This window comes from Enhydra lutris, unplaced genomic scaffold (assembly GCF_002288905.1).
Source record: "Enhydra lutris kenyoni isolate GAN:26980312 unplaced genomic scaffold, ASM228890v2 scaffoldscaffold57, whole genome shotgun sequence".
Classification (NCBI taxonomy): Eukaryota; Metazoa; Chordata; class Mammalia; order Carnivora; family Mustelidae; genus Enhydra; species Enhydra lutris.
This window is the reverse complement of record NW_019154141.1, coordinates 8,638,050-8,663,947: the sequence shown is the minus strand read 5'-3', so window position 1 is coordinate 8,663,947 and position 25,898 is coordinate 8,638,050. Positions and strand designations below refer to the sequence as shown.

The 25,898-nt window shown below is 42.2% G+C and overlaps 1 protein-coding gene across 2 annotated transcripts in view; it reads left to right on the top strand.

Moving 5' to 3' along the window:
• Positions 1-25,898, top strand: part of LOC111158066 (mitogen-activated protein kinase kinase kinase 3) — a 62,166-nt gene that overhangs the window by 8,621 nt on the left and 27,647 nt on the right. Inside the window, exons 2-6 of one of the 2 annotated variants that reach the window (XM_022519874.1) lie at positions 200-321; positions 1,957-2,049; positions 13,120-13,160; positions 18,049-18,148; positions 21,368-21,481. In XM_022519874.1, coding sequence (XP_022375582.1) covers positions 200-321; positions 1,957-2,049; positions 13,120-13,160; positions 18,049-18,148; positions 21,368-21,481 — 470 coding nt within the window. The remainder of the gene's footprint in view (positions 1-199; positions 322-1,956; positions 2,050-13,119; positions 13,161-18,048; positions 18,149-21,367; positions 21,482-25,898) is intronic. The other variant, XM_022519875.1, reaches the window with a different exon arrangement.

Sequence of the window (25,898 nt, the reverse complement as noted above, 5' to 3'; positions counted from 1 at the left end):
ATGACCTGAGCCGAAGGCAGCGGCTTAACCCACTGAGCCACCCAGGCGCCCCGCTAGCCTGTATTTTTAAGTTTTTATTTAAATTCCAGTTAGTTAACATACAGTATAATATTAGTTTCATGTGTACAATTTAGTGATTCAACACTTAACTATGGTCCCTGTTAAAGTATCTTAACCCATGTGCTCTCTTTTGTTACAGATGAACAGGAGGCATTGAACTCAATCATGAAGGATCTGGTGGCCCTCCAGATGAGCCGACGTCCCCGGGTGCCTGGATATGAGACCATGAAGAACAAAGACACAGGTCACCCAAATAGGCAGGTGTGTGTGTGGCCATGGCAAACCCAACTAAATTGCTGGGGAGGGGTTTTCAAATGGGAAATATTTGAGAAGCCAAGGATACTCTACTACTAGGCTTGAATGCTATTGGCCTCTTTCTTTCACAGTCTGTTAAATAGTGATATAACCCAGTCAGGTGTGGGTCATGATCTGGAGTCCCAAAGCCTTGTGTATCTGACCTTGTGCCTACTGTTTAACTGTAGAGAATAAGAGTAATTCCTTCATTTGTAGAGACAGGATTCATATAACTGTTCCTTTACTGATAATTTGGCAAATGTTTAATCCAGATTCATAATCTCTAACTCAGAAGGTTTTTAACTACCTTACAGTATATGCTTAGGAAAAATTAATTAATTTTAGTATTAGCTTATCTAAAATATAATTAAGAAGGAAAATTTATTTAATAAAATGTCATACAATATATTCTAAAGGAAACAATAATATCTATTGTTTTTCAGTTGTTTCCCCTCATAGTAACTCAGGTAGTTGAGGGTGCCTGTTTTATTGACAGTTGTGTGCTTCTTTAGGAAAACAGTTCCTATTTTTATTAACATTTAAGCTCGTGCACTGTTGAGAACCACCTTCTGGCCTCCAGTGTCATTTACAAACTCCCTGATTCCTGGGTTCTTTGGCCTGCAGAGAGGAGTGAATGATGGAGAGCTTTCCTCCCTAATGGGTATCTAGTGCTGTATCATATGGCTATGTTTGGTGTGTTTGATGAAAATTTGTCCTTGCCATTTTTCCTTGTGTGTCTCTTCATTATCAGCTAACCTCTTTCCTGATTTGCACCTTATTTACCAATTGTTCCGAAGAATCCTTGGTTCCTAGAGAAAAAGTAAGGCCCTAAAACTTTTACTGTCTAAGGTCTGCTAGATATAGCCTCTCAGAGTATTTCCTGCCTTTAGGAAAACTAGGGATCCTGAGTCCTTTTGTTTCATGATATAACAGAAGGATTAGCTTAGAAAGCTGCTTTCATTTTTATGGCTACCTTACAGAACTGGGGGAACAACAGAATAGGGCCCATTCTTATACTATTTTCATACATTATTCTGTCTAATTGTGTGGGTTCTGCCTTGTGGTAACTCTCTTCTATTCAAAGCTGCTTTTGGAAGGAGCATTTTACCAGAAGTGAGTCCCCTCCCCCAGGCTTGAGCCTAATGACCTCACTTTCCTTCCTGTCTTCCTATGGTGGAGTGTGCTGCTCCAGTCAGCTGATCTTTCTCCAAATGGGGCTATTAGCGTGGATATCAGTTAGGTGAAAAGGGGAAGCTTTCTTCAGTTGGAAGACCCAAAGGAACCAGGCTGGGAAGAGGAGGGTAGCATGGTGGTCCCTGATCCATTCCTTGAAGGGAGATTACCTTTTAGAGATCCTTTTGATTAAAACCTAAAAGCTATTGTAAGAAAAGTCTTGATCTTGTCCTGTGCCTGCTGCTGTGTTATTACAGTCAAGTCCGTGGTTATGAAGGGAGAAGGCTGTAAAAAAGGATTGCCTGTTGGTTAAGAAGTAATCTTAAGAGGTAGTGGGTCTGAATACCTACAATTTACTTGAATATCATCAATTTTTTTCTGTTGCATGGAGGATACAAATTATTAACCTCAGTCTGTTTGTTTTTAAAGAAAAAACACAACAGCGGCAGCTCAGCCCTTCTGAAGAGCCCCACACTAAAAACAAGCTCATGTGCAGGGGCCGGTGAGGAAAAGAAATTTTTGGTAAGGAACCAAATTACTCATAAAGCTAAAATGTGCTTTCAGATCTGATCCAAATACAGGAAAAGTGTGGAGTTCATTTCCTAGGCAAGTCATTTTCGTGGATTTGTAGGGAGTACTGGTTACTCATTACCTGTGGTCTGTGCTTTTAGTCACCATGTCACAGAACAGTATTGTTCATAAGCAGCGTCTGTCAGTGCTGTCCAGTATACTCTGTGTGATGATAGAAGGGTTCTGTATCTGTGCTGTCCAGTGTAGTAGCCACTAGCCACACGTAGCTATTGAGCCACTGAAGCAGTGAATTTTAGATTTTATTTAATTTTAATTAATTTTAATTTAAATAGGCATATGTGGCTAGTGGCTACTGGCTTGGACAGCACAACTTTATATATTATATAAGGGACTCTTGGCTTGCTGGGCAAGAAAATAAGTGCACGCTTGAGGTGTTTAGCAATTCATTGGGATGTTTATTCCTCCACACCCATCACGTGTTTCTACACATTGTGATAAGCTCATCATTGGGAAGCCTAGCTAAGATTCTATTCCAGGAGGCAGGGGGGTCTGGGGGAAACATGGAGCTGTGGAACTAGTATGGCTGTTTAGAAATGGAAGCTCAAAGTTTATGCTAATATTGGGTAAAAGGCAATGACAATGTCAAGATCACTTTTTCCCTTAATAAAGTCAAGGTTGTAGAATGGTGTCTCCTGGGAACTGTAGCAGATGTTCAGCTTCTGACCAGGACGGGTATTCTTCAGCAAAATCCAAAAGTGGAAACTTGGGAAAAAAGTCTCAGTGAATACATTTCTAGGAAGGAGGGGGTGAAATGGGGGTAGGGGGAACCTTGGAGGGAGATGTGTTTACAGCTTAGTGTAATGAAAAGAACCTGGCCTAAGAGTCTGGTGATGTTAATAATCTGTTAACCTAGGACTTGACATTTTATAGACCTAATCCGTATTTATTAATATTATTGTTTTTGTTTGTTTGGGCTTAGGATAGGATTAAACCATTTTCTCCATTACCAGTTCTTCTGCCAGGAGGTCTATACTTGGGAGAGAGGAATGAAAGATTAAAACCTAATTTAAATGGCTAAGAGATGCCAAATTAGCTAGGAGATGTTAAATAGGACTAAAGATTCAAATTGCAGAGTTCCAGCTGAAAATAACTAAGTATTTTGGCCAGCAGGAAAAGTTGTCTATTCAGGCAGGTGATGGCGCCAGCACAGGCAAAGAGTGCTTACTTCAGCGTGAGAAGGGCAGTGTTGGCTGCAGGGCAGAGCTGAGATTGGCATTGCCTCATGGAGCTCAAGCTGGACACAGGAAAGGAAAGCCAGAAGAGCTGTGGGTTCATTGACAGAAATATTGGGGGTGGGGGGCTGAGGCCTGGAAGAACTGGAAAAACCTAACCTAATATCTCTGCTTGGTAGGACTTCAGACATCCTCTTCCCTAAGTGAATAAAATAGGTAACTAATTGAAGAAGAGAAAGCATTTGGCAACAACTAAGCATTCTGAGCAGCTATGGAAGTACATGGGCAGTGTGGTGCTTAGCTATGAACTGTTTGCTAGGAGGCAGGATCTGTGCTCTCTTCTTCCTCCTGTACATTAGATCCCTGGAAGCCTACAGCCTGATTAGAGCTGGCTGAACATTCTTAAATGTGTGGCCCATCCCAGGTGGCCTGGGCCACGTGGACAGTTTTGCAGACCTCGATGAGCAGCATCCCTTTCCTGGTCTTAACTCAGTGCTGTATCAGCAGGTGCAATGTCTCTGTGAAGCTGACAGCTTAATAGAGTGAAAAGAGCACTGGCTTGGAAGTCATTGTTACTGATCCATTAACCTAGGATTTTACAGTGTACATAGTGCTTTCAACAACAGTTAACAATAATAACAACAACCATAGTACGTGTATAATACTTTAGAGTTTGCAAAGTGCTTACACAAAGGTATTGAGTAGAGCTAGGACGCAAACTCAGGAGTCATATCTTCTGACTCCTGGTCACAGTAATTTTACTGTGTCTAAGTCTAATAATCTTTCTAAACCTCAGTTTTTCCATCGAATATATAGACATAATAATACCCACTGTGTCTACCTCTTAAAAGTTGTTGTAAGATTGTAGAATGTAAAGCATCTTGTGCATTATGAAACAAATGTACAGATGTAAAGTGGTAGTGATTACATCACTTCTGTTCTGGCATTGCAGTATGAGCTCTGACGGAAGCTTCTAATCAGAACTCTGCATACTGTCATGGAACTCTGAAAGGGTTAAGGTTTTTTGCCCTTATTGGATTGTTACCAGATAGTCCTTTGCAAACCTCTGAGGCTAGCCTAACTTCTAAAAATCCCAGTAGGGGAAGAAATAGATACTCTATTTATTAAAGATTTTATTTATTTATTTGAGAGAGAGAGGGAGAGCGTGAGCGGGTAGGAGGGGCAAAGGGGAGAGGGAGAACCAGATTGCCTGCTGAGCAGGGAGCCCACCCCAGAACTCAATCCCTGGACCCCGGGATCATGGCCTGAGCCGAAGACAGATGCTTAACCAACTGAGCCATCCCACTGCCCGAAATAGAATCTTTAATTCCAGTTTTTCTCAAATCTTACCAAACTGGTAAGGCTTGAACAGAACTCAGGGTCTGCTGGGTCTGACCTTGCAGATGTTCACTAGTAGGAGCTTCAGAATGGAAAAATTGCTTTCTCACTGCGGGCACGAGCAGGGCAGAACTCTTGGCTCTCAGTTCTAAAGGAGGAGAATTCTAGGGGCTGTTCTTCCAGCAAGGTCAGTGATTGAGCAGATGGTCTTTGCTTTTACTGTGATAGACCTGGCTCTTCAGGACTTCCTTTCTCTTTCAAAGGTTGTTGATAAGATAGTCTGGCTAGTTTGGAAATAAAACATAAAGCAATATATAGGTCTGACATTTTTTTTTTTTTAAGATTTTATTTTATTTATTTGTCAGAGAGAGAGAGGGAGAGAGAGCGAGCACAGGCAGACAGAATGGCAGGCAGAGGCAGAGGGAGAAGCAGGCTCCCTGACGAGAAAGGAGCCCGATGTGGGACTCGATCCCAGGACGCCGGGATCATGACCTGAGCCGAAGGCAGCTGCTTAACCAACTGAGCCACCCAGGCGTCCCAGGTCTGACATTTTATAAGAAGATTGCTTTACATATATTTTATATACATATATGTATGTTTACATTTATTTATGTGTTTATATAATGTTTTTTGTATTATTTATATATGTTTATAAAATATAAATTTATTTATTTATATGTGGTGATTTATTAGGCAGCCACAGATAAGTAATAAGCCATTTAATCACTGATTCATTCAGACACTCACTGAACTGCTCCTGCATGCCAGATAAAATGCAAGGACTGAGGATATAGAAAGAACCAGGGCAGAGAAGGGTGCCTTATAATCGTCTCTTCCATTGATCTCTTAGGACTTTCCAGAGTCAAACAAAATTATTTTTGTTGTCCTTTTTTTTTTCTTCTCATTTATTTACTATCTTTGGCAAAATAAGGACTCCAGTACCAAAGATGGGGGAGCCATCAATGATACCTAGCAAATACAGGGAAAAGAGGTCTCCAGCATCAGAGAGGGCACTCAGAACAATGGCTAACTGAGGACTTTGTCAATTCAAATTGTTTCACAAGCCTTGTTTAATAAATTCTGATTTTTACTGGGATTCCTGGGAGCTCTCTTGTGTTGCATGTTCAGTTTTTGAGTTTAGATTAGAGAAGGTTATTTCTACGTAACTTTGGTATCATTAGGACGCCTGCGTGGCTCAGTCGGGTGGGCGCCTGCCTTCAGCTCAGGCCATGATCCCAGGTTTCTGGGATCGAGTCCCACGTCGGGCTCCTCGCTTGGCAGGGAGCCTGCCTCTCCCTCTGCCTGCCACTCCCCATGCTGGTACTCTCCCGCTCTCTCTGACAAATACATAAATAAAATCTTTAAAAAAAAAAGTTTGGTATCGTTGTTGGTTACTCCTGTCGTGCCTGCTAAGTTGCCAAATCTGTAGTTCAACCTTCACTATCCTCCTGGCCGTGGCCCTCACTGTTACTGGATTGGCTATGGTGGGCAGGGAACTTGAACTTGCCTAGATCTGAATTTTTGTACTGGAATTCTTTTTCTTAGCAAGACGGCCCCTCTCCTTCAGTTCAATATGTGCCTATAGTCCAGCCTTAGACATACAATGAAATATGTTCCCTGTACTCTGAGAATCATGCAGTCTTATTGGGAAATGAGAAATACATGAAAAAAAGAAACTGAGGTGGGGCTCCTGGATGCTGCAGTCGGTTAAGATTGGCTGCGGTCTCAGGGTCATGAGATCGAGCCCTGCATTGGGCTCCGTGCTCAGTGGGGAGTCTGCTTGGGATTCTCTTTCTCCCTCTGCTCCCCCACCCTGTGCTCGCTCTCTCTCTCTCTCTCTCTCTCTCAAATAAATAAATAAATAAAAATTTTAAAAGAAACTGTGGTGGGATGCAACTGTGCCTAAATGTATGGTACAGACAGTGAGTGCTGTAGAAGACCAGGAAAGTGAAAGGTGAACTTGAGCCAAAGGAGTTACAGATTCATTTCTGGAGGAGGTAGCACTTGAACTGTGAAGATGTGTGAACGTTTAGTTAGGTGGCAGGGAGGAAGGGTGGCACTCCAAATCGGGAAGCTGGTTAAAGGCCTAGGGGAAAGAATGAACATGGCTTATTTCAGGATGATTGGGCTGCAGAGAGCATTCCTGCTGAGAACAGCGTGAGATGTCTAGGTAAACTGAGTAAGAGTAAATTTGAAGGGCTTTGAATGACAGCTGAGAATTTAGACTTTATTCCATAGGCCAGGAGTGTCACTAATTGCTTTTTGAACAAGGAAGGGATGTGTCGAAAGCCATGATTAAAATGTTCAGCACTACAGAGGAATGTAGAATGTGTTGGAAAAGGGAGCTGAGAAGTACAGAGGCTCCCTTAGGAATCCAGGGGTGAGGGGAAAGGGGCTCAGTGAGAGAAAGGACAGAGAGAATGAGAAGTGGGGTGCTATAACAGAGGCCTTTGAAGGGAGAATTGGAAGGGAGAGGACGGAAAGGATCAAGCAGAACTCAAAGGTTTGAGTCTGCAGCCAAGGGAGCTGTGGTACCAATGTGACAAGTGGCAGTGCTGAGAAGGGGACCAGTTTAGGAGGGCAATTGGTGCAGACATACCTGGAGCCAGGTTGAGTTTGAGGTCATAGTGAAAAAAACTCAGATTGTGTGTGTGTGTGTGTGTGTGTGTGTGTGTGTGTGTGTGTGATTTTTTTGCAGGTCCACCATCACTTATCTGCAATTCTGAAATCCAAAGAGTACTAGAAACTGAAAAGGCTTTTTTTCCTTTTTTCAATTTGTGGCAGACTCGTTTGGCAGCAAAACCTGGCTTGAGTGGATGCAGGGCTATTTATAGTCTTTATTTATTCTACTTATTGTGAGCATTCATACTTTTCACTACAAAAACTAGCTTGTACTATGTTACTAGAAAAACCCTAGATCTTAGGTGACTTAACACAATATCCCCAGTATGGGCAAGGGAAAGACAGTGTTCCCCACAGTCAGGACCCTGGTTGAGGGCAGCCACACTGACCTGAGACATGGCTGCCAGGGACGGGAGTATAGAACTCAGTGATGTTTCCAGCTCTTGGTGAGAACTAGTCAAAAAGCTCCAAACTAACTTCAGGAGAGGCTAAGTGATGCAGAGAAGCATGGGAAATACCTGTTCGTATTCTGCCTGTGGCATGGAAGTGCTGCCCGAGACACCCTCCCCTGGGGGGAGGCATTACATCATACATGGAACATGTATACTGTCTCCCTGTGTCTACAGTGTGCACCCTGACACGCATTTGGTCCCACGGGTTTTGGCTAAAGGCTCGTGGACTTGCGTTAACATTTATTGAGCACTTGCTATGTCCCAGGCACTGTTCTCATATCTTTACCTAAATATTTTATTTAATTCTTCTGATAATTCCGTGAGATAAATATTGTTACTGTTTGCACTTTACAGATGCGGAAACTGAGTCACAGGTTAGTCAAATTCAAGATCATGTAGTTAGGAGGTCGTAGAGCCAGGAGTTGAAGCCAGATGGTTTGACTCCAATGCTGCATTCTTACCAGTGACCTACCTGCCTCAGTTACATGGCAGACAGAGGAAGTGTCGCATGAGAGATTGGGGCTGGTCAGAGATTTGGGGATTTTCTATTTATAAGTTGCCTATTTTTTATTCCTACTGAAGAGAAGATGTGAAGAAGGGGGAGAAATCCAGAGGCGGAAAGTCCATACATCAAGGAACATCACATGTTGGGGGAGGGGTGGGAGAAGGCATGAGGAAGAGGAACCAGCAAAGAAGCAGAAGTGGTTAGAGTGGTGGCAGGTTGTCTGGGCTGGGATAGAGTCACAGAAGGCAAGGGAGGAGAGAACCTCATTAAAGAGGATTTGGTCACCAGTGTGAAATATCTCAGAGAGGCAAGGAGGATGGTTGGCAGGAGGAACTGAATAAAGTTATCTTTATCTGAACTTTCCTTATCCATGGCTTATTCTGGTCAGCCTGACAGGGAACTCAGATTTAGGAGCTTGGCAGATGTGGGCACCCATGGGGTACCTGCAGGCATCCTGCTTGGGAAAGGCTGTCACCACATCAGAGAAGGGATTCAGAGCATGAGGCGTCTTTGTTTACACTGCTTACTAATCACAGGCCTGGTTAGTCTTGAGTAGGAGTGATTTATGGTTTAAGGCAAAAGTTGAATTCCCTTTCTAACTGAATTCACATAGAATAGTGCTTGAATTATGACCGAGATGAAATAAATTTAGTTCCTTCAGTCCCACAAAGGGACAGAGGAGATTCCTTTATAAATGCATCAAAGTATAATGTCGCAGTTTAAGAGCTATTGCTATATGCTTTTTTACTGCTATAAAAAGTTAGAGAAAAATCAAGATTTGTTTATTTATTTATTTTGAAGAGGGGAAGAGAGAGCGCGTGAGAGGGAGAGAGAATGTGCCAGCCAGGGAAGAGAGGGGCAGAGTCAAAGGGAGAGAGAGAATCTCAAGCAGACTGTGCTGAGCACAGAGTCTAACCTGGGGCTCGATTTCACGGTCCTGAGATCATGCCCTGAGCCAAAATCAAGAGTCAGAAGCCCAACTGACTGAGCCACCCAGGCATGCCCTACAATTTTTTTTTTTTAAATCAACAGAAAGAAATAAACCCTAAGGGAATCTGAAAAAACTATGAACCTTAGGTAATACATCGGTATTGGTTAATTGATTGTAACAAAAACAAATGTACCGTGCTAATGTATGATGTCAATAGAGGAGACTGGTGGGGAGAAGAGTATGTGGGCTCTATCTGCTCAATTTTTCTGAAAATCAAAAACAGTTCTAAAAATAAAATCCAGGGGCACTTGGGTGGCTCAGTGGGTTAAAGCCTCTGCTTTTGGCTCGGGTCATGATTCTAGGATCCTGGGATCGAGCCCCACATTGGGCTCTCTGCTCAGCAGGGAGCCTGCTTCCTCCTCTGTCTCTCTGCCTGCTTCTCTGCCTACTTGTGATCTCTGTCTGTCAAATAAATAAATAAAATCTTTAAAAAAATAAAATCTATTAATAAAAAATAGTAATAATGAGCGCTATACCAAGGTGTGCTGGGCTGCGAGCAGCAGGAGGTGCAGGGCTGTGGTAACCGACCTGCAGGGGCAGACAGGGCTGCGCACTGAGGTGAGCGTCCACATAACTGCAGAGTTGGCTGGGGGACTAGAGCGTGTAGGCAGCTGGAGGTGGCATGTCAGTGCATAGCACCCTGTCATCGGCACTGTGCCGTGGGGAGCCCTGGCCGTGCTAACTGCTCAGCATTTCAGGGAAGGAGAAGAAGACCAAAAACTGCCGTCACTTGCATAAACCTTAAATCCACACAATAACTTTCTCTGCCCCACCTTGCTGCTCGGGCAAGCACGCATGCCCAAACACACCCACACACGTACACACGGTAGCACGCACAAGCAAGTGCAGACCGGATGCAGACACTGACCTTCCCATTCTACCTCCTTCATCCCTGTCTACTCACAACCTCAGCCAAAGCCTCCACTGCTGGTTTTCCAGGCCCTGTACCTATAGCTTGTTACATGATGCTACCTCAGTCTCTTGGTTCTGACTGCATTATTCCGCCATCTGCACCATGAGTTCCAAAAAGTAAGGTCACAAAAGATCCTTTGATAGTTTCTCCCATTGAAGCCCTGCATCTGTGAGTAAAATAAACCTCCTTTGCCTCTGAGACACTGAAGTTGTAGCTAGGATGGTGGTCAAGGGCTGGGCTTCCAGGGTTTGAATCCTGGCTCACTCTTTAAAGCATGGTGACACTGAGGGGACTTACTTAACTTCATTGTAACTCAGTTTCTCCTGTAAAACAGGACAATAACAGTATTTGTTGTGAGGGTTTGTTTAACTGATAAATGGAACATGTTTAGAATGAGGCTTAGTACACAGCAAATGTTCAATAAACATTAGCTATTTTCATATACTGTTAGTGGATAAAGTGGTCTGTATGTTACATTAAAAGATGAGAGGTTGGGGCGCCTGGGTGGCTCAGTGGGTTAAGCCTCTGCCTTCGGCTCAGGTCATGATCCCAGGGTCCTGGGATTGAGCCCCGCATCGGGCTCTCTGCTGGGCAGGGAGCCTGCTTCCCTTCCTTTCTGCCTGTCTCTCTGCCTGCCTCTCTGCCTACTTGTGATCTCTGTCTGTCAAAAAATAAATAAATAAAATCTTAAAAAAAAAAGATGAGAGGGCAAGATCAGGACTGTTTTGAAGAGTTATCACATTGCAGGTCAGGGGAGCTTTGTTGTCCACTGTTTAGCATGTGAACTTTTCAGGGATATGAAGCTCTTTGAGCCCCAACTACACCTTGTCTTTAAAATAATGGGGGGCACCTGGGTGGCTCAGTTGTTAAGCGTCTTCCTTTGGCTTAGGTCATGATCCCAGGGTCTTGGGATCAAGCCCCACATCCAGCTCCCTGCTCAGCGGGAAGCTTGCTTCTTCCTTCCCCACTCCCCCTGCTTGTGTTCCCTCTCTTTATGTCTCTCTCTCAATCTGTGTCAAATAAATGAATAAATAAATCAATTTTTAAAAAAATAAAATAATGGGTTAGAAGAATGCATTTTTATATTTTGATTCAGTGATTCTCAAGCTGTGGGCTAGGAATACCTAGGAAGTTCCCAAGAACTTTATAGGGGGTCCCTGAGGTCAAAACTATTTTCATATGAATACTAAAATGTTACTTGCCCTTTTTACATTCATTCTCTTAAGAATGTACAGTAGAGTTTTCCAGAAGCTACATGATAGGTGTTATCACAACAGATTAAAACCAGAAGCTGACATGAGAACCCAGCTGTCTCCTATTAAGCTATGCATTAAAGAAATTTGTGTTCTCTCACTAAACTCTAAAAATATATAGTTATTTTTTATAACAATGTGTTTATGTTAACGTGTAATATTTTTAAAGTATATAAAATTTAATTTTCTGTTTTAATTTCTCACATAGCAAATCTCAGTAGATGCAATCTATGTAAACAAAAGCTTTTTGAGGTCCTCAGTCATTTTTAGAGTGTAAATTAGAACCACCCGTCCAGGCCAGTGGACTGGAGGAGAATTCTAGCCTTCTAATCTCTTGGGTAAAGGAAGTCCTTTATGTATCCACCCTACCTTTGACATTCCGTCCCATTCTGTCGTCTTCTCTCTCTGCTCTGTGCTTCTCATCTAAAGATACTCTGGAACCTTCTTTCTCCAAGCCACAGTCTATTAATTTCTCTTTATTCTCAGTATACTTCTTATTCACTGATTATGTACTCTTTCTCTCCTCCATCTCTATTATTTGTTGGTTTCCTGACAGTCTTAACTTTTCTTTTTTCTGTATACCTGTTCTTTTCTTCTATAATATCTCTTCCCTTTTCCTGCCATTTTAAACTCCTTTGAGTCATTTGTTTGCCCTTTACAATATCTCTTCCTCCTTGATTTATTTCTTAACATTCTGATGCTTCAACTTCCTCCTATTTCTGATATTTACACTCTTTACACAATTCTGTTCTTTACCCAGTTAATCCATTTGGATAAATAGTAAGCTCAGGTATTATATACCAGTCCCCTTGCATTTCACTGGGGGTACAGAAACAAGATAGATGCAGTTCATGTCCTCTTGCACCTTACAGGTTACCCATGATGGTCATTTAGGACAAATCTGGGAACAGTTCTGCAGTAACTTGTCCAGGATCCCACTTTACCCTACTGGGAGTAGTATTGAAAGGAACTTGGGGGGGCGCCTGGGTGGCTCAGCGGGTTAAAGCCTCTGCCTTCAGCTCAGGTCAGCCCAGGACCCTGGGGTCGAGCCCTGCATCAGGTTCTCTGCTTAGCGGGGAGCCTGCTTCCTCCTCTCTCTCTGCCTGCCTCTCTGCCTACTTGTGATCTCTTTGTCTGTTAAATAAATAAATAAAATCTTAAAAAAAAAAAACCATAAAGGAACTCAGAAATCTGTAGTAGCAGTAGCAACCATTTATCACATGTCTACTTTGTATCTGATGTTTTATTTACATTATGTTGTTTAGTTCTCATAGCAGCTCTGCAAATTAGGTATGTTTAGCCCCACTGTACACTGGAAAACTACAGATAAGTAACTTGTTTGTGGACCCGTAGCTAGGAAGTATCCATCCCATCCATTCTCTTTCTGTTCAGTCACATCAGCCAAGAAGGAAAGGTATCCTGGCCAGGAGGTGATATGGTGAGAGAAACTCCAGTGTCTGTTGTGGAAATGAGTGTAGAACTTAGAAATGACCCGTCAGAGCATTGCATCTGATCTGGGGCCGCTACTTGGGGATCTCGTCCCAAGAGCTTTCTTGCTCCTGAGGTTAAAACTGGAAGGCTCCCAACTCATTGGAAAGGAATGCATATGAGGTAGAGAAGCTGGAACAGGAGGCATCAGGGATGTTTGTCTAACGTTGCTAAAGGACTACCTGGAGCTTACCTGGGAATGGCAGGCTAACACATGCCACAGATAACACAGAGAACCCGCTAACCTGTCTATCATTCCTTTGGCAGAGTGACGTCAGAATCAAGTTTGAGCACAACGGGGAGAGGCGGTAAGTCTTCCTTCTGATCAGTGGTTGTGTTTGCATGTGCTGCAGCTCTCAGAAAGCATTGAACTTATGAAAGCTGTGTTCCCTGGAGTGATGCCTTTGGAGTCACTGGCTGGGTGATGGGATTGATTGGGCACAGAAGAGTAATTTTCATCTTTTATTTGGCTTGCCAGTTGAATTTTATTTCTGGTCTCAGAATTGGAAGCCATTTCAACTGCTGGTGTTTTGCTCTTCTGCTCTTATTCTACCCCTGTGGGGTCTACCACTTTGCTAGGGAAGGAAGTCAGGACTCCAAGTCTACTCAGTTATGGCTTGCAAACACACTGACACTGTGCCATTTATGAGCATCAGAGAGACTGGGATTCTCCTGTGATGTGACGCTATTCCTAGCCCAACAGAATGGCCCTGGCTTTGTCCACAGCAGGGCCAGGTTAGTGAATTGGAAGTTTCTTTAGAATGTGTCTGGGTGGGAAAACTGCATCAAGTCTGTCAGTTGTGAAAGATTTCAGATCATTTGAGGATATAGAAAGAGGGAGTTTTTCAGTCTATATTCAGTATCTTACCTTGTTAAGGAAGTGAAAGTAATGTTACGAAACCCTTCTGTCTTTTCCTCCATTGTTAGTGTTTGTTTTTTTGTAGGAAGTCAAGGTAGAAGTTCTCAATGGAGAAAAATAAGACTCCACTTAATTTCTCATGTTATTTAAGAAAAAACTTATTTTTTTAAAGATTTTATTTTTAAGTAATCTCTACACCCAACATGAGGCTCGAACTCACAACCCCGAAATCAAGAGTTACATGCTCCACCAACTGAGCCAGCCAGGCACCTCTTGAGAAAAACTCTTTTTTTTCCCCTAAGATTTTATTTATTTATTTGAGAGAGAGAGAGAAAGAGCACAAGCAAGCAGGGCAGAGGGAATCCCCAGCAAACTTCATGCTGAGTACAGAGCCTGATGCAGGGCTTGATCCCAGGACCCCTGAGCCAAAACCAAGAGTCAGACGTTTAACTGACTGTGCCACCCAGTCATCCCAAGGAAGAACTTCTAAGAAGCAGACAGAACTCTGGTCATGGATAATTAGAGTCCTGTGTGTGCATGCATGTGGCATATAGGTGCCTAAGTGTGCTTTTAGGTATCTGCTCCCTGCTGTTCACTTCTCTCCCACTGATACCCTCCTTTTCCCTTCAAGCATTTGGAAATGTGAAGAGCATACCCATGAGAATAAGCTTCTTGTACTATATAAGTCCCACTGGAGGACCTTAGTGCCTCCAAACATCTTAGCATGGGTCCAGATATACGGCTGCTGTTCTCCCTTAAAAAGGTATATTCACAAGCCTGCAGGGTTGTCAGAGGTTGCTGGGTGGAAACACTGTGATCTGCAGAGCCTTAGTTGTGCTGCTGCCATGTGGATTCTAGGGCTGTTTCAGGCCTAGAGGGAGGAAAGTCTTCTGAGCTCTGTCTCCAGTTGCTCATCCTGTGTCCTGCCAGTAGCAGGGAAGTTAAATTGTCACTTCATTGTTGCTGCTTTTCACACTTCTGGAATGACGGGGCTTTGGAGGGGTTGCCAAACTCAGAGCAGCAGAGAGTTTTCAGAAGTAGATACAAAATCAAAAGCTCAGTTGTGTTGGAGTTAATTATGCAGTTACCCTCTCCTGAATTCCTGTTCCTAAAGTGGTATGCAGTGTTAGTGAGCAGACTTACACTGAGAAAGTGTATGTGTTTAGTTTCAGAGAAGCTGCCAGATCGAAACCACAAATATTTAAGGTGGTCAGGCAGGAATGGCCTTGAGGAGTAGAGTGTTGGTATCAAGATTTTAAAAACTGTGCATTCTCTTTCTATGGAGCTGTTTTCAGGAGCCATGGCATTTCACTGTTTGCGTACTGTGTGTGGAATTGAGGACCTTATAAAGTACTGCTCTGTGCCATATAGCTCTGGTTTCATGTGTTTCAAGTCTTGGGATTTTTGTAGAGAATATTATTGTGGGCTTTCTTTACTTTTTGCGGGGAATATGGATAGTATCTATCTAAATGTAGTAGGCCCTTATAGAATTAGAATGTATAGAAAAGCGAAAAGAAATAGTGACTTTTTCCATTCATCTATGCCAGGTATCCATTCTGTTTCTCTTTACTTTGGAAGGGTAGGAACCAGGTTCCTAATGCTTTTCCCTTTTAGCCCCAGGAGGACAGAAGAGGAGGACTATAGATTCAGATTTCTTCCCTTTGAAAATCTTCTGTCTGGACAGTGGTGGGGGTGGTTGTCATAGGTGTTTGGCCCCTCTTTGAAGCACTGGCTAAATATGCCTGTTATTCATTGTGATGGCAGCAGCTTAGATCTTACCAAACCTGAGAGTCCTGGTTTCTGATCTTGACTTTGGGGCTGCTTTTGGAGGTTTTGAATGCCTCATCGCCAGACCAAATGCAGGAGAACTTATCTGAGCCTGATCCTTTTCTAGCAGTGTGCTAGGGACATCCAAAAGGTCTTCTGGTATTTTGTTTAGAAAGACCATTGCTGGGGTCCTGATGAAGGGGTTATGATTTGCTATTAGGAATTAATGGGAAGCCATTCTCTTAAAAGACTCCAGAAAATGCCTATGTCTATGTAACCCATACCTAGATAGAATCTAATAGTATCACTCCCTGGAACAGTGGATTTGAGGGGCAAAAAGCATACGAGGATTACAATATGGATAGATTTTCAGGTGGGATATAAACTACTGTATTCAGCAGAATAATTTACAAAAATGAAAGGTGGTGATGAATGAAGGAAAAGTTATGGAGAAATTATCTTTCTGAGATGTTAGGCTTTGTGTGAAGGATAAGATAGACTACGGTTGATATCAATGTGAAAAGAACTTTATGCCATAATGTACATGTTATATACCTGTGTTGCCCAGTACAATGGCCACTGGTCACATATGGCTAGCGAGCACTTGCAGTGTGCTGAGTAGGACTGAGGAACCAGTCTAACAGGTAATTTTAATTAGTTTGATTTGAACTAGACACATATTGAAGAGCACAGTTCTGGATGATGAAATTTATTTGCTGCCCACTTATTTGTGCCAGCCCGGCACAGAAGAGCGTTAAAGAAATTATCTGGTCAGATTCCATTAAAATCCAGTGGCTTAGATCCTCTCTCCTGTGGCTTATTGCTCCTTCCTCTGGTTATAACACTTCCCACTCAGGGGGAGCAGAGAAGATGTAAAAGAACCATACACTTCTCAGCATCAAGGAGGGCACGGACTGTAGAGGCCCCCGGTGTGAGTGCTGCTCTGCTGCCCAGCGCTAGTCCGATTTCATCCAGTCCAGGCTGCCAAGAGATGAAGGTGGTTTTGCTCTGCATTTCCCCCATCATATTAAACATAACTTCACGTGTTTACTAGCCATTCATAATTCTTTGAATTTTGTCAGCATGTCCTTTGCCCATGTTTCTATTGGGTTGTTTATTTTTATCTTACTGATTTTGCAAGGATTTCTTTTCCCCCAAACTTGATATTTGTTTTTCAACTTTGTTGATGGCTCATTTTGCTATCAGAAGTTTAAAGTTTTCTTGTCAGGGACACCTGGGTGGCTCAGTCTGTTGAGTGTCCCACTCTTAATCTTGACTCAGGTCGTGATCTCAGGATGTTGGAATGGAGCCCTGTGTCGGGCTCTGTGCTCAGTGGGGAATCTGCTTGAGGACTTTCTTCCTCTCCCTCTGCCTCTCTCCCTGCTGGCATGTGCATGCTCTCTCTCTCTCTCTCTCTCTCTCAAATAAATAAATAAATCTTCAAATTTTTGTTGTCAAATCTGTCTTCTTGTCTTCTGTATTTTATGTAATGCTTAGGAAAACCTTCCCCACTCCAATGTTTTTTTAATCCTATACTTTCTTCTGTATATATGGAATATATATATATGAGTTTCTTTCTAATACTCTCTTGTTTCATTTATTTCTTTGCTTATTTTTGTCTTAAGGATTTAAGTTTTAAAGTATTGGGTTGGAACTGTATGAAATTGCCACTGTTTTATCAAAAATTGTTAACTACCAGCCATATCATGTAGTTCAACCTAACATATTCATTAAAACTTTTTATGCTGAAAATTTCAAATACACACAAAAGTAGGGAGAATATCACACTAAATCCTTCTAACTTGTAATGCAGCTTCAACATTATCAACATTTTGCCAATTTTTTGTTTATTTCATTCTTCTGTGTTTTATTCATTTTGTATATATCATCCATCCCCACTTTTACATTTTGCTGTGATGTTTAATTGACAAATCATTTTAACACCTCTTTGAACAAGTTCTTGCTCTACTCTCTATTTATAGAAATAGTTCTTTGAACTGACCTAATGAGTCTCTCTAGAAAAGTGTCAGTATCAACACTACTTATATGATCATATGTGTCACTAGTTAAGAAAACTTGGGCATATAACCAAATCAAAGGTAATTCCTTTGACTCTGAGGTAGGAAATCTCAATTCCAAGGATAATTAGCATTGAGATTCCTCTGGCATCAGCAATGGAAAAGACCTTTCAAGTCCTGGAGTTGAGTCATTTAGGAGTTAAGATCATGTTTTCAGGAACACTGCTCCAATCTCCAGGTTTTCTTCCTAACAGGAGTATTTGGGACCTTGTTTTTAAATCCGGGTGTCCTGCTTTGATACTGATCTGTCATTGACAGATCTGAGCTGAAGTGAAAGCATAACGATTGGGATTGAACAGTGCTTGTGATGCTCAGAAGGGTGAAAAAAATAAGATGGTTAGGAGAAGAAAAGAAACAGAAAGGCAAGCTGTGTGAAGGAGAAAAAGAGAATTCTGTGTTTAAAAGAACAGGAAGATATCACTCACGAGTCCTAGCTTTCCATATCTGACTTTTAAAAATATACAATTAACCACGCTTCCTATTTCTCTTCAGAATTATACCGTTCAGCCGGCCTGTGAGATACGAAGATGTGGAACACAAGGTGACAACAGTGTTCGGGCAGCCTCTTGATCTGCATTACATGAACAATGAGGTAAGAGACTAGATGGATGGTGTGGGAACAAGGAAGGGTGACAGCTGACTACGTTTTTCTTCCTGCTTCACTGAGGATCTTTTTAGTTTGTTCTCTAGTGTCATCTGCAGGTTTTCATTTTCTGGAGCCTCTTTTCTTAATTCCAGTCATTCTGGGATTGTGGTTTTTACTACATGGGAGATGACATAGCTGTTTCCATTCTCCTGCTCATTCAGTGCCAGTAGCTCTAATACTCCCCAGTGGCATCAGCTATGGTACCAGGACCAGGGCTTATATCGTGTCCTTATCGTGTTTTATAGCTTATCTTTTTCTTTCTAGCACAGCCTTAACAAGAAGCAGAGGTTTAGGAGGGGCTGGAGAGGTGTGGAAAACTGGTGGGTAGTTCCTTTATTGACGGTCATAAATGCTGGATTCTTCTCTCAGAGTTTAACTACCAACTGTAGCTTGTTTCCAAAGTTAGCACCTGCCTAAGTGATTTCTTTAACTCTTCCTTATCCTGTCCTCCACCCCTCTAGTCCTTATTTTTTCATACTTTGAATATCACCCAGGATGGAATTCTTTTGAATGTCAATTGCTTGGCTGCTTTCCCAGCTCCAGGAAAGGTACGAGAGGCTACAGTCTGCTTGGGCTGGTGCTTTGCATTAGTGTGAGAGGCAGTGTGTTGATGCCTAGTAAAGAGTGTGCATCTTGAGGGAACTGAGTTGGAGGGCAAGACAGGAAACCCAGGCAACATCCTGGCTCTTTGAGAAACTGGTCCTTACTGTGTAGTTTTGTTTTATTGGTTGAAGAGTTAAGAATCACCTCCATAAAGCAACCCAGTTAATCAATTAATTCATTAATAGATGAATGGATAAAGAAGCTGTGGTGTATATATACAGTGGAATATTACTCAGCTGTAAAAAAATGTGCAACAACATAAATAGACCTAGAGGGTACTCTGTTAAGTGAAATAAGTCAGACAGAGAAACACAAACACCATTTGATTTCAATTGTATGTAGAATTTAAAACAGAAAACAAGAGAATAAATAAACAAAAAGCAGAAACCGACCCATAAATACAGAGAACAAACTAATGATTAGCAGAGGGGTGGGGGATGGGCAGAATGGGTGAAAGGAAGTGGGAGATACAAGCTTCCAATTATGGAATGAATAAGTCGTGGGGATAAAAGGTACAGCATAAGGAATATAGTCAAGTGGTATGGCAACAGATGGGGGCTACACTTATGGTCAGCCTAGCATAAGGTATGGACTTGTTGAATCACTGTGTTATATGCCTAAAACTAATGTGACACATGTCAACTATATTTAATAAAACAAACAAACCCTTCAGCTCGAGGGGAATTAAAAAAGGCATTTCTTCCATAGTTTGGGGGCTGAAATCTATAGAAGCTGTGATTTGTTGGCTAAAAACTCCCTGGTCCCCTTTATACAAAATGTATAATTACAATTGGATATATTGCTAAATAGCTAACAAAAACAAGACCATCTGGTCTTTTGTGTTTTGGACGAATTTTAGAAATCCAACAAATTTGGAAAATAAACCACTAACTCTATAGTTAATAAGTAATGCAGATCTAAGTATTTTAAAGTATGTAAACTAAAACATTTGAAAGACAGGAGATGAGGGGAGCCTGGGTGGCTCAGTGGGTTAAGTGTTTGACTCTTGATTTTGGCTCAGGTCATGATCTCAGGGTTGTAAGATCGAGCCCTGCATCAGTCTCCACTCTGGGTGTGGAGCCTGCTTAAGATTCTTGCTCTCCCTCTCTTCCCCCATCCCCCCAATAGCACATGCTTGCTCCCTCTCTCTCAAAAAAAACAAACAAACAAACAAAAAAACACACCAAAAAAATCAAGATAAGAGAACCCAAAAGATATAAATGTCAAATGCATAGAACTTTAAAAAATTGCACCTCAAGCTTCAGTTACTAAGAAAGTGAGGCTAGGGGTGCCTGGGTGGCTCAGTGGGTTAAAGCCTCTGCCTACGGCTCGGGTCGTGGTCCCGGGGTCCTGAGATCGAGCCCCTCTTCGGGCTCTCTGCTCGGAGGGGAGCCTGCTTCCCCTTCTCTCTCTGCCTCTGCCTGCCTCTCTGCCTACCTGTGATCTCTGTCTGTCAAATAAATAAATTTTTAAAAACCTTAAAAAAAAAAAAAGTGAGGCTAGAGTAAGCCAGCTAATTTGCATTTCCCTAATGCCTATGACATAGAGCATCTTTTTAGGGCTTATTAGCCATTTGTCTATAGTCTTTGGGTAATGTCTGTTCACATCCTTTGCCCATTGAAAGAATTGGATTATTTGTCCTCATACTGTTGAGTTGTAGGAGTTCTTTGTATATTCTGGATATCTAGACCCATACCATATGTTTAAAAAATTGTAGTTTGTTTAAGCTAAAGCCTCCTTCCTTTATTCTATTTTATTATTTTTTTAAAGCCTACTTCTTTTATTTTAAAGAAATAAATTCTTTAAACAATAATTTAAAAATAGGGGCGCCTAGGTGGCTCATTGGGTTTAAGCGTCTGCCTTTGGTTCAGGTCATGATCTTGGAGTCCTGGGATCGAGCCCTGCATTGGGCTCTCTGCTCAGCGGGGAGCCTGCTTCCCCCCCACTCTCTGCCTGCTGCTCTGCCTACTTGTGATCTCTCTCTCTGTCAAATGAATGGATAAAATATTATTAAAAAATAAAGATTTTATTTATTTATTTGAGACAGAGAGAGGGAGAGAGAGAGAGAGAGACAAGAGATAGTGAGCATGAGCGGTGGGGAGGGGGAGAGCAGGGAGCCCAATGTGGGGTTCAATCCCAAGAGCCTGTGATCATGACCTGAGCCCAAGGCAGGCACTTAATCTACTGAGCCACCCAGGTGCCCCCAAAAGAGGCAAATTTATAGAGACAGAAAGTACATTAGTGGTTGCCTAAGGGTCTACAGGTGGGAAGAGGGAATGACTACAAATGGGCACAAGATCTTTTTGGAAAACTGGGAATGTTTTAAAATGGAATTATGGTGATGGTTGTACAGCTCTGTAAATTTATTAAAAATTATTGAATTGTACACTTAAGGAAAAGAAAAAGGAAATATCTAGATGGTTTCAATTAGTTTTAAGACCCCCTAGTATCCAATGGGATTGTTTTCCTTCAATCTTACTTTTTTCTTGTGTATTTTGCTTATTTTTTAGAAACTAACAACTTTTCTTTTATATGATTGTTTTTCTGTGTCCTGTGTCACAGCTCTCCATCCTGCTGAAGAACCAAGATGATCTTGATAAAGCAATTGACATATTAGACAGAAGCTCAAGCATGAAAAGCCTTAGGATATTGCTGCTGTCCCAGGACAGAAATCATGTAAGTAGCGCCTATGATGGCCTGGCAGCTGAAAACAGAACTTGCTCTCCTTCAGGGGTTTACCTGGCTGCCTGGACAGAATTTTGTGCTTCTCAGCTGCTATTAAAGCAAGCACACAAGGGAGGGGGTTGCGCCTGGGTGGCTCAGTCAGTTGGGCATCAGACTCTTAATTTCAGTTCAGGTCATGATCTTGGGGCACTGGGACAACAGGCTCCATGCTCAGGGTGTCTGCTTGGGATTCTCTCTCTTCTCTGCACCCCCACTTCTCTCTTAAAAAAAAAAAATTAAAAATTAAAAAAATGAAGCAAGCACTTAAGTGCAGCTCAGCCCACCGTGTCATTGGCCAGATAGCATTTTGCATGTGATTTCACTGCAAAGTCAAATCTATGTTAAAGTTGCAGCTAAGGGTTACTTGGCTTGTGGTATGGGAAGAAGGGAAGCATATATGATAAAAGAGAAAGTTCTTTTGCTCTGTACTTATGTTATTTCAATTTAACTTGGACTCCAACAAGAGAGTTTTGATTAGGGTGGAGATGCTGATTAGCAAAGACTGCCAAGGATTCGACGCCGTCATGTAAATCTTTCAGCAGCTCCTCAGCAACCGTGCCTGTGGCTTGTGACACATGTAGGAAACAAACTTTTCTTTCTGTTCAATGGAAAAGAGGCCATGGGATGGAGGGCCTCTTGTAGTTTATCAGTTGCTGCCTTACCAAACGGCAGGCAGTCTGCAGGGGCCGGCAGAAGTGGGAAATTATCCCTTATGTAGCTTCTTCTCCTAAAAGGTCTCTGAAGGCCTACATTTTACAAGTGATTGCAGTCTGAGTCTGTCTTTTTTCTTTTTTTTTGAGAGCAATCATAAGCACGAGTGAGGGGCAGAGACAGAGAGAGGGGAGAAGCAGACTCCCCACCGAGCAGGGAGCCCCACGTGGAGCTCAGTCCCAGGACCCTGAGATTATGACCTGAGCTGAAGGCAAACTCTTAAGCGACTGAGCCACCAGGTGCCCCCAGGATCTGTCTTCTAACCACCAATTTCTATACCCGTTTTCTTGAGATGCATGTTCCTAAAGGTTTCTTGGCACTCTTTCCTTTCCTTATACTTGAAAACAGCCAACTATGGACAGCTGACATTGCTGCATGAGGACAGTGAACGCACCACAGTAGGACAGAGTTTAGATGGAATGGTGCTCATGCTGACCATCTATTTATTTATTTAAAGATTTATTCCATTATTATTATTATTATTTGAGAGAAGAGAGAGCACAAGCAGGGGGTAGAAACAGATAGAGAGGGAGAAGCAGATTCCCCACTGAGCAGGGACCCCCGACACCAGGCTCTATCCCAGGACTCAGAGCATGACCTGAGCTGAAGGCAGATGGTTAACCAACGAGCCACCCAGGCGCCCTCTGACCTTTTATTTTTAAGGAAACATATTGGGATCGGGCTGTCCTAATGATGAAAGGGAGGCACAGGAGAATGCAGTTGGGGGCCTTAGAATAAAGAAGACTTTTTCTAATATTACGAAAATGTCCTTGTGACTGAGGATTGTTCTCCTCTGTCCCAGATGTATCTCTTTTCTGGATATGTTTTGGGAAGTATTCTGAAATAAAATATATACTTTATTATTTTATTTCTCTGTTCAAGTTACTCACTTACTCCTTATAGTCTTTCTTTATTGCCTACTGTAGAGGATCTAAATGTAGCCTAACATCCAGGGTGTATCACCAACTACCCTGCTTTCCAGCTCCCCAGTTTGGTCTTTCCACATTGTTCAGCACACTCCCCCATTCTGCAGTTTTTCCTTATGCCTCTTTGCCATGGCTGTCACCTTGTTTTCAGGATCTAGCTTGATTTACCTGCTACAGTGTTGTCATTGTTTTTCACTGAGGCCATCTTGATTATTCCCTGTTCCTTTAGTCATTGGATAAAATGTGCCCACTAGTTTATAGGTTGCTTGGTAATTGCCCTCTAGTTGTTGTATATTTATAAGTTTTACCCCAAAAGATTATTAAGCTCCTCAAGAGCAGGAGCCGTGACTACTTGTTTTGGGACCCTACCCCACCCATCTTCTTAAGAAAACACAGTGAATGCGTCTTGATTATTCGGCAGAAGTCAAGCGGAGATCATATTCAGCAAACCCTTTCTATACAGAAGAAGCTAGAATCGCGGTTTGGTTTAATGGAGTAATTGCTTGATTGGGAGCTAGCACCCTTGATTATGATCCCTTCATTCCCTTGATGAGAAGGTATAGACAAGTGGTTCTTTACATCCACTTTCTCATCCTTTAAGGGGTGCACATGGCTGCAGATACTGCTGCAACACCCAGGCTGTTTGAAAGATGACCACCGAGCTCTGATGCCTATGACATTGCATTAGATGGCGCATAAAATAAATGCCACATTGATGCCTCTTTTCTAAGGACTTATATTTTTAAAAATTAATGTCAGTATAACCTTTTATAAAGTTGAAAAAGACAATTACTGGGGTGTCTGGGTGGCGCAATCTCTTAAGCATTTGACTCTTGGTTTTGGCTCAGGCGTGATCTCAGGGTTGTGAGATTAAGCCCTGCTTGGGGCTCCACACTCCTTGGGGAGTCTGCTTGGGATTCTGTCTCCCTCCCCCTCTCCCCCTCCTCACCGCTTACACACTCTCTCAATTAAATAAATAAATCTTTAAAAAAAGAGAATTATCCTATGTAAACCTATCACTGTAACACATTTATTGATATTTACATGTGCCCCTGCAGTTTGGGCCATATGTATACATACTTTAAATGTTGTCATGTGAAAAAGAAAAAAAAAAATGTCATGTGGTCATACAATTTTCTAATTAATTTTTTCACTTAACATTGTCATGCACATTTTTCTAAGATAATTTGTAATCTTCATAATTATAATTTATAAAGATGCATAAATCCCTTGAGTTGATATACCGTAATTTAATTAAATAACCATTTTTGTTACTGTCAGGTCACTTAACCTGCTCCAACTTTTTGCATTTGTAAAGATTTACATTTTAGACTAGTAGTGGTAATGGTTGGTGATGAGATCTTTTCTTGGGAACTTCCTCAGCTATACTTCAGGGTTCTTTTTAATAAAAAGATTTTATTTAGGGGCGCCTGGGTGGCTCAGTGGGTTAAAACCTCTGCCTTCGGCTCAGGTCATGGTCTCAGGGTCCTGGGATCGAGCCCCGCATCGGGCTGTCTGCTCAGCAGGGAGCCCTCTCTCTCTCTGCCTACTTGTGATCTCTCTCTCTCGTCAAATAAATACATTTTTTAAAAAATCTTTAAAAAATTTTATTTATTTATTTATTTGTTGGGGGGAGAATATGGAGGGGGCTGAGGAAGAAGCAGACTCCCCACTGAGCAGGGAGCCTCACGTGGGGCTCAATCCCAGGACCCTGAGATCATGACCTCAGGTACACTTAACTGACTGAGCCACCCAGGCGCCCCATTTCAGGCTTAATAAACACAAGTGTCATGAACTGGACTTGCTATGTGCTCAGGAGTCCCACCTTGAGAACAGTGCTTCTCTGACCCTCTGTGATGAAATGCTAGTTTTATTCTATGGACCAATTCTTTTTAAAACACAAAAACTGGAAAATGAAATGGAAAAATAAATGAGGGACATACACAGTACAAGACACTAGTTCTTATTGCTAGAGCTGGTAGGCAGAAAGTCATTCTGCTAAATTGCTGTAAAAGTTTGTAAAGAGTTATTTTCCGTTTCTGTATTACCTTGTTGAGGATTATTACACCATCTGCTGTCTCCGGGTCCCAGCCACACAGAGCACGCTTGAGCGCCCTGCTCCAGGACACCACAGCGCCCTGCTTTACCTCCAGCTACTAACTGACAGTCACTTAGTTTCTCTACTGAGTTTCTTCCATTTTTAGCAATCTGTTGCCTCATCCACCTTTTGTTACCACTTACACCTTCACTTCCCTTCTTATTCCTGTCTTTAAATGTGCAGTTTTTCTTTCTGAATTCCTTTTCTACTGATCCTTCCAAGACAACTTCTAATCTTCCCTTTGTATTTACCTCTCCTACCTCACCTGGCCAAGGCCATGTTGCAGGCTTCAGTATTGTATTGTTCTTACCTGAGAACTCCTGGAATCTGGTCATCACAGAGCCTCCCTTTAGTCTGAAGAGCCCCTCTCTAGCCTTGCTTTCTCCTGCCATTTTAAAATACTTCATCGTCTCCTTCAGTAGTTCTTGCTGCCTTAGGCCTGTGCCCTGGACCACTAACTCTTTTTTTTTTCTAAGATTTTATTTATTTATTTGACAGAGAGAGAGAGATCACAAGTAGGCAGAGAGGCAGGCAGAGAGAGAGGGGGAAGCAGGCTCTCTGCTGAGCAGAGAGCCCGATGCAGGGCTCAATTCCAGGACCCCGAGATCATGACCTGAGCCAAAGATAGAGGCTT